This window comes from Nicotiana sylvestris, chromosome 7 (assembly GCF_000393655.2).
Source record: "Nicotiana sylvestris chromosome 7, ASM39365v2, whole genome shotgun sequence".
Lineage (NCBI taxonomy): Eukaryota > Viridiplantae > Streptophyta > Magnoliopsida > Solanales > Solanaceae > Nicotiana > Nicotiana sylvestris.
The window spans coordinates 104,878,209-104,888,044 of NC_091063.1; the positions used below are offsets into that span (position 1 = coordinate 104,878,209).

The 9,836-nt window shown below is 32.2% G+C and overlaps 1 protein-coding gene across 1 annotated transcript; it reads right to left on the reverse strand.

Annotated features, from left to right (window-relative positions):
• Positions 1-414: 414 nt before the first annotated feature.
• On the reverse strand, positions 415-8,181 carry LOC104210474 (aluminum-activated malate transporter 8-like). The gene is made up of 6 exons (XM_009759379.2): positions 7,771-8,181; positions 7,529-7,669; positions 6,867-7,130; positions 6,352-6,479; positions 5,169-5,312; positions 415-1,208 (listed from the first exon to the last, which is right to left on the reverse strand). The coding sequence occupies exons 1-6, from the start codon at positions 8,072-8,074 to the stop codon at positions 600-602; spliced, it is 1,590 nt and encodes a 529-aa protein (XP_009757681.1). The 5' UTR covers positions 8,075-8,181; the 3' UTR covers positions 415-599.
• Positions 8,182-9,836: the final 1,655 nt, after the last annotated feature.

Consider the following 9,836-nt stretch of genomic DNA (forward strand, 5'->3'; position numbering starts at 1 on the left):
CCACCCACCACTATCATCCTCAGCCATAATCGCCATCGCTATCAATCACCACTAGCTACTAGCCAGAACGACCACCATAAACCAAAACAATGTCAAACATTGCCTCGAGTTGGCATTCACAAGCATCACAGTTAGCCATCACCACTAGCAACTACCATATTTTAAAATATACATATTTTTTATTGATAAAATATTAGATAATTAATATTTTATCAAAATTTTATGTTTATTAATTTTTAAATTAAGATAAGTTTTATACGTTCAAATGTTAAAAAACAAACAGTCTGAATCATTTAGTATTCAGATCTTAATATACATCTTAATATTGAGATGTGTATTCAGATTCAAATATCTTAATTTTAATTTATATACATATTGATATTCAAATATGTATTCAGATTCATACGTCTTAAATCTTAAAAAAAATTACAAATAAGGCCGTTGTATCCTTTCACTTTGCGTTTCTTATTTTTACGAGTTAAAAAAATTAGCTACGGCCTGCTCGGACAATGAATTTCAATCTGTTATTATAAACTATATCCTGTTGTTATCCTTCTATTTGTTTTTCCGGATGTCCTTTTCGTCCCGCTAGCACATATTCACCTTTTTTCTGCGATCTTCACCTCCTCTACTGCATGTATCTCACAAACAACATCATCTGCTTTTATTGCAGCTACTGGATTCACCTCCTCCACTGCGATTTTCCCTGCCGATTCTGTACAATCATGTATCTCTATCATAACAGAAGCACCAGTACTATTGACGTTGTCATCCTCCAAAACAGGAATCAGAAGCCGTGGCCGAGGCGGTGGTTTCTCCAATGCCTTGGCCGAAGAAGAATCGTCCTTCTTCTTCTTCTCCTTCTTTTCCTCCTTGTTGAAACGTGCTATAATTGAAAGCTCTTCAACAGCCTCCGAGATTTTGTCGATGCACTTGGTGACGTCAATGAGTATTGACACCACTGACATTGCTCCGATGACATCAATGGTGTCTGCTTCTTCGAACAAGAAGAAGGTTTTAAACGTAAAAAGTGTCTCTTTAAGATCAGCAATGGCAGTTCTTGCGTTATACGTGTGGGATTCCGTTGTAATGGTAGAAAGTTTCGTCACAATTTTGATGGAGAATGCAAGCTCTTTTAAGGTTTTGCTAGATTCCGTTATCATTCTTTTGCATGCTTTTTCTGTTCTTCTATTGAACTCAGTTGCTGCCTGGAAAATCAAGCACGTGTGATAATTAGAAATTTCATATAGCTCCAAAATAGCTTCTAGCTTAACAAATGCTATAAAATCACCTAAAATTTTGGTGAGAAAGAAAAAAGAAAGAAATGATAATTGAGTAAGTTTTACGAGTTCAAATGACACTACATATTAGTAGTATGTAACTATACGTACTACCTCAGTTCAATTTTATATAATAGGGTAAAATTTTACGAATCTATATATATATATATAAAGGAGGGCCAAAAAAGTGATGTGACACCTTCCATTGGACAAGAATTCTAATTATCTTTTTTCTCCTTTTTTGGCATTTTCTCTTTAACTTTCCTTCTAATTTTTCCATTAACCTCCAACTAACAAAAGCGAAACGTTTCGTTGCCAGGCGGTTTCTTCAAACCTTTTAATAATGAAGAAACTAATGTCCGAAACGTTTCATTGAAAATCATTAAAGAGGCAAGGTTTTGTGGGCTGGGTGATCAATTAGTTCCTTATGCCTTTTTATTGTCGGCGCATTGGACTTCTCAACGTGCAAGTGCAAGGGCACGTCTTTTCTTGCTGTTTTACTTTTTGCCTATTCCTCTTTTTTTTCTTCTTATATTACTCGGAAGAAGGCTGGGATAATTCCATCATACAAAGAATTTGCATCATAGAAAGGTTTGGAAACCTTAAAAGTATTCCAAACTTCTTACAATGCTGTAATTCATCTCTGTTCTTGCTTCTAATATCTATCTCGATTCTTGATATTGTTTGCCTATGTAAATTAACAGATTTTTTATCTTGAAGGTTTTGATGTTGGGATATTCTCTTTACATTTTTTTGATTCTTTTATTTGGTTGAAGGGTGTTTTTGGCCTTTTGGATGCAAAAAAGATCGACAAATTAAGATGGAAAAAGGAAATTCATGCTGGGTAGTTCTGCTATTTTTTTCCATAATTCTTAAATTGCTCAACTATCTGTTTGAATGCAAAAGGGATCGGCAAATTTAAGTTGGGAAAAAAAGAAGTTATTTTTGTCTACAGTCGAAATACAAAGACTATAAGTCTGGGTATAAGCAGTGTGCAGTGATGCAGGTATATTCACTTTCTAGGACTTGAACCAAAAAACAAATATGTACATGTAGTAAGGGTATTTACATCTTAAGTATGGTGAATACACATAATACCACACACAGGCTTATGCTTTGAAACTTTGTTGAATATACGTTTCAATAAAGCTAGAAGGTTACTATAAATGTAAACATTCAGTTGAACAATGTATTAAAAGCAGAGAACTAATCAAAATTACAACTCTATCATTAAGTTACATTTAAAACAGGTATAAGCATAATTTCTTTATCATCTTTCTCTTTCTCATAGGGCAGAACTCGACTTCATGTTTTAGAGAATTTGTTAGTACCATTGCTTAATTTGTTAGTTGATATAAATAGTTTCAGGCATATAAGGTAGAAGCAGGCTTGGTTTAGTAGACACCATAAATTAAACCCATTTAGAAGTGGATAATCTTTATGGATATATTATTCTGATCATATTAAGTTATTTTATCTCCAATAGAGGGTGGGATAGATTAAGTCAACTATGTCTCATGGGATCTAAAGAATCTAATCTTACTTCAATCCCATATCAACTTGGAGTCCAGGATATTTTCTTCAATATGTGGCAACTATTTACTTTTAGAGTACATGCTATCTCATTGGTTTTCTGTATATAATTTAAATGACTCGATGATCGATTCTGGCTAAATATCATCACTTATAAATTTGCTATTAAATTCAAGAAAGTGATTTTAAGGTTAGAGATACTCAGACATGTATTGGAGGGTATGGAACCTACTCTATTGGCAAGATAATTTTTTCCTTAAAAGGATCTAGGGAAAAAGAGTTTTTGTTAATTGAGTAATATCTGTTAACGTGAATTAATTCAAAACAATTGATTAGTATATGAAAGCGCTAAGATATATTTTAGAATTTAGTATTCATCGTTTCTTTTGGGATGGAGGGGGTGGCGGAGGATCTTATAACCCTAATAAGCTAACATAATTAATTTTCTTTTGCATAATCTTTTAAACAAATCATAAGTTCATCTTTGATTTGCGATTTACGTAATCTATTGAATTGTTGTAATATTTTTATGCATATAGGGTGAACATGTATCTCTGCATTGACTAAATTTATAAACGGTATTAATACATTCTTAATACCTAATAATAACATTTACAGAATGCTTCAAAAAGTTTGTTGCAAAAAATATGTTACATTTATTAAATAGTACTAATAAATTGACAAAATAATTATTTTTAAAGTGTTTTTTCACGTCTTTAATTACCGCGCGAAGCGCGGCAGCTTCACTAGTGATTAAATAATTATGAATTTTTTCCAGCAAAGTCATATAATAATAATTTTTTTCAAACAAAAATCATATTGACAAGAAAACACAACTTTCGATAGTATTTTCTTATTTTATGTTTTTTTATTTTTTATTTTCTATTTAATAAATAATAATCTAGTTAAAATACGAATGATCCAACCCGATTCTACCCCACTTGACCCAATACCCATATATACAAATTAAAATAATATTAAGAGTGAATCCTCCAAAATGCGATACTTCTATCTTTTATTTTCTTTTCAAGATTTTCATTCAAATTAATAGTATTATTATTTCATGAGCTCTTTAATCATCCATATTTTTTTTTATTGTAATCTCATGCATTGTAAACTATTTTTATTTTTCTTTGAAGGGGGGCGGGGGACGAGTCATTTTTAATAATTTTTTAATTTTATATATATGGGGTATTGGATTAGGCCGGGTTGAGTCATTCTTATTTTAAGAAAAAAATATAAAATTGACTGGTGGATTAAAACTAATTGCATTTGCTAGCGATTTTTTTTATATATATATATATATATATATATATATATATATATATATATATATATATATATATATATATATATATATATATATATATATAAGAATGACACATTTCTACATTTGGAAATAATTCAACGTTTAACTTTTTATTTTACCCATTTTATCCTTAATGAGAACACAAATATCATGGCCCCTCTAAACTTTTGTCCCTTAAGCTTTTAGGATCACATGTTTCAAGAGTCTTTTTTTTTCCTTAAACTTTGTGCAAAATCAAACTATATCATCTAAATTGAAATACATGGAGTATATTTTATCGACTATTTATTTTTGGGGGCGGCTAAAAATATATTTTCTTCTATTTTAATTGGGTTATTATTTATTAAATTAAATTAAAAAATAAAAAGTATGAAATAAGAAAATAATACTTGAAAGTTGTGCTTTCCGGTCACTATATTTTTGTTTGAGTTAGTGAAAGTTTTATGATTTTTGTGTGAGAAAACATAATAACACTATTTTGATTTAAAAAAAGTTATATTTATTTGACCATTTGAAAATTTACCCCTATATAATAACAACAATAATGCTTCAATATCAAAAAAGCCGGGATCGGCTACATGAATTCTCACTTTACTATTTAAGCTCAACTTATGTCATCATCCAACCTCTTTTCAATCTTATATGGATGATACTTGGCTGAATTATACAGATTTTTTTTAAATTTGACATCTATATTATATTCGTGATGTTTGGAGAGACTGATTGAAAAATTAATTCTACGAATTGATGCCAAGCCTTTTGTGACTCCCAAAAATGCTGCTGTACTAGTTCAGACAATATTAGAGTTTTTTTATAATGATTAAAAAGTGCTAATGTTTATTATAATTCATTTCAGATTAAATTTCATACAGAAAAATGTCTTCACAATTATTACCATTGAGGTATGCGGTCTTATATGGATGCATATATAACATACCAAATCGAATATATTTATTAAATTCTCCGAAATTGTTTTAACTGTAATTTATGATCGTGCAAGTAAACTTGCAATATATATATATATATATATATATATATATATATACCTGAGACTTGGATTTTAAGTGGCCACTAAGAGATTGAAGATGGCCAGCACATTCTCTAGCAATTCCGCCAATCTTCAAGTATTGTTTCCATGGATGATTAAACCTGAATGATCCGTGTGCAGGCTCCCACCATGCAATGTTTGCCTGAAACATTTGTTTTTTAGTTTGTATTATTTTTATTTGCTACAGTGATAAAGAAGGGAGAAAAGAAAGGCAAGAAAATGTGTTTCTCTTGCTTACTGTATGCCTCCTGAATGTTTCTCTTATCAAGACAATATGATAAATCAATGAACTAAGACATTTCAAAGTTGCATATGCTATATAAATTATCACTATCATAATTTGTTTTTTGTTTAGGTATATTTCAATACTCAATACTTATGTACTGCTATTTAACACTAGGTGTTCTCTAATATACACTTGTGGTTATAATTTTTAATATACTAGTAGTAGGAGTTTTCTGGTTAGAACTAATTTTCTAGTTGGTATCACCTATTACAATTTGTTAACTTCCATTATTTTCTTCCTTTTGTTAGATTTGCTCGGACTCCTAGATATTACCTTTTGAGATTATTTTCTGCCCTGTAATCTTAGGTCTATTTCTCTATCTTTTAACTCCTTCAATCATCATAATTTTAGGTCTAAAAATCGGTGCATCTGAAGGCCTACGTATCAGGGGGCCAAAGTATCTCAAGCAACATTAATCTATTATGTTCTATTGCACTTTCTGATAAATGTGATGATTATTAATGATCTTTATGGAAATTTGTATGATCGTATATTTATCTTAACAATCGCATCAACGCGACACTAATCTTGTGGCTATCTAAAACCCAATATTCACTAATCTCTATAGATTATATGACAATATATAACTTCTTTAATTTTCTCTTACCTTCTATATTCCTTTTTATTTTGTATTCTCTCTTGAAAGTAATTATTGTTTCAGATACTAAAACTAAAGAGTTTCTCACCGCAACAACTGACTTAATATTCCGCCACTAAAGAAGGAACATTCAAACTTGTGAGAAAAATGCTCTTTTTAGTCGTTCTAAAGAAATTCCACAACTAAAATACAAATTAAGAGCATTGAATGGAAGTTGAATTATGAAATAGTCTAGCTCTATATCTAGCGTATTAGTGAATTAACAAGAAGGGAGATTTGGTGATCTCTAATACGCACCAAAGATTCCTCAGTGGCCTTTGAACCAAGAACACTTTTAAAGGCTTCAAAATAACCCTTTTCATTGTCCTTGTTTCCCTCGCCACTTGCCTCAGCCTCTGAAACGTCAAAATACTCACTTCCAAATCCTTCAAAAAAATATTCTTTTTTTCATCAATTTGTTGCTCCACATAAATTCTTAACAATGGAGTGACAAAGGTTAAACCGTACTTCCTCCATTTCAATTTATATAGTATAGTTTGACATAATGTGAAGTTGAAACAAATATATTTAAGAGTTTTAAAACTTGCGATCTAAAACATGCAGTAATATTTGTGTAAGTACGTGATAATAAAATTTTTGAAATTTGCGGTCTTAAATATGTTATAAAACCTTGTCCTTAAGGGTAAATAAGAAATATAATAAATTGATTTTAAATTTCTAATTCGATCATTCTTTTTACATGAAGTAAAAAGAATATACTGTCACATAAACCAAAGCGGAGGGAGCAAAAGAAATCAAGATATCCAACGGACCTTCTAAGAAGCTCGCTAGCTTTTCAAGGTTGGTAGTAACAAGGTTATGAAGATCTTCCCCAGCCCAGACTGGACAAATAAGCAAGGAGATGATCATGACGGTTCCAACACTGACCATTATGGTGGATATCCGCTGCTTATCCAAATCCAAGTACTTGTCACCGGAGACTGACACCAAACTGAAGGTTGCGACAAAGAGCATGCATCCATAGTCATACCTCATTTGCATATGTGGGTAAAACCTTGTAAATGTACCTATAGCACCTGCATGAAGCACACGAGTCTTTGATGTAACCAGGGGAGGATGCACCCTTACGATACCGGATTCATTTGAATCTATTTGCTTTTCAAATTTACGGATAAAATCCACTAATATTGTACTAATAAACAAAGATATGAACCAATAACTTTTAAATTATAACAAATTTATGCTAATAACCTTAAATGATGAATCCGTAAAGTTAAAATACCGAATCCGCCAATGTACCTACTACTGCATGTTGTTCGGTGAAACAATTATGATTTGATTATGAAAAAGGACTTCTAGCTAGATATATATCATCACGTAAAAAATTTAAAACTGAGAAAACTTTGAACAATATAATTTTTTTATTTTGTACATTTTGTTTAGAGAAAGAGTGTGTTGAGCTTCCATTTCATACCTAGAATGAAGACCAAAAACCCAAGAACTATAGGTTCCCCTTCTTTTCCACAAAGCTCAGCTAAATATTTAGCTCCAATACCTAATGTGCCACCTAGGGCCGTAGCAAAAGCTATGTTTATGCACTTAGACATAGTTGCACCTGAAAAAATAAAAGTCATTAATATGAAAAGTGTAAAAACGAATAAACAAGATCATCAAATCAGAAGAAATATGAGAATGCACTGAGATCACAAAAATTACCAGCAGTATACTCAAAAGCAACCATCACAGTCAGGCAAGCCATTATTGCTGATTGTTCAAAGCTATGATAGAGCGGCCAGGAATAGTAGAATAACAATACTAAAGTGAGAGCTAGTCCCACCTTAGCTGCATGCCAAATTTTCCTTGGATCATCTTTCCCAATCTGTTTTGTGTTCTTAGCAATGTTCCAAGCTTTGTCCTTCAACATCCTGGGAAATCCCTTGAGCTGGCTCCACGACCTGATGAAGACACCAGCTTGTTCTTTGCTTTTGGAGTCAGTCTTTCTTGTGGAGTCAATCTCCATGGAAATGGGGAAATATCTAGATTTGTATGAAGAGTTATTGGAAAGCAAGAACAGCCAAAAGAAGGTGATGGGTATAAAAATTTACAATGGAAGAGCCAAAAGAAGGTGATGGGTATAAAAGTTCACAATGGAAGAGCCTCAACCAGCTCAATTTATAGTTAGCAAGAAAAGTTGGGGTTGACTTTCTTTATTTTCATTTGCAAATGAGTATCTACCTTGTTGTCGATCTTTATTGATGATGTTTTATACTTCAATGTCATGGGGTAATTTGTGTGGTATCCAATTTTCGCGTGCACAAATTATAGAAGGATCTGGTTCTTTTATGTGTTCCTTATAGTACTATTGCGGAATAATAAATGCGGAAAGTAAAGAACACAAGTATTTTTACGTGGAAAATACCCCGCTCAAAATGTGAAAAAACCATGACCTACTATACAGTAGGATTTTTTCCAACACTTCACTAAATCACTGAGCCAAAACAAAATTTACAAAATTCTTTGTTAACCTAAGGATTACCATTAATTCCGTTGTGGCAACCAGCCTCTAACTGTTGAAGTAACTTCAAGTTAACTATAACTTGAATGCTCAGAGTACCTAATACAATTGCTTCCAGATAAAGCAGAAAGGTAAATTTTGAAAACCACATACTACAATAAAACTAGAATAAAAGATAGACAGTTGGAACTAGTTCTTCTATCTGGTTCATGTAGCTTCTGGTTCGCATACTTGAATCACACAAGAATTGCTTGCAAAATGTCTTGCTATTTAGCTCTCAACTCACGTTTAACTTCAGCTTTTGTGCATACCTATAAAGTGAGAATATCCTGTAATTTATAGAGTTAGTAGAATAGGAAACAACTAGAGTTCCAATGCTATACTATTCCTTGGTGGAAGAGTTCTAGTTATCTTCAACTTCTAACTCCTCCCTTATCTTGAATAAAGTTCTCTTCGAGTAAGGAGTCCTTCTCCTTATCATTTATGCAACTTTTTCGATTAGGAGATATTAGATATACCAACTTAAGCTTATCTCCTTCATGTGTATCCCTTATGCTCGAATCTGCCCGTGTATGGACCTAGTTTATGCTTGAGTTCCTTTGTCAATGATCAAACCAAACTTCACTTGGGCCAACAAATTCTCCCTTTTTGATGATGACAAACTCTGCACTTTTCATAAGCATATGCCGTGTTTCAACTCCGTTCAACATCAGCACAATGCTAGAATACTTTTCATTTTGAAGTTGCTAATCACCAAGGACCAGGTTCATTAGGTTATAAATATCACAGTCCAAATTAAAGGGCACAACCTAATTTTTCCCTTTTTGGCATCATCGAAAAGTTGCATAATTATATTAGATAATCAGATTTTAATAGAAATTACTCATGGCCACTGGGGCTACTTCAAATATAGACATCAAATCAAGCATCATTTATCAATCTAATGATATTAGTCATCTAAGAAGCATCAACAAATAGTTAGAGCACTAAAACAGCTGATTGTCATTGATACTTATCATCCACAAATCATAAAGAGAAATAAAACATTGGATTATGAGCAAAAAGAACAAAAAGAAATCCCATCCGGATCACTGGTTGATCTAACTAGGTTCGGAGGTCTTAAAGCTAGGAAGGACCAGGTTCTTGGTTCTTTTGTCAGCTCAGCTCTGACAACATCTCTTTCAGTTTTTACTTTTGCCAACATCTTCTTCAGCCTTTCAATTTCAGCATCCTTAGCCTCACTTTCTTGTACCAAGGCTCGCACTTT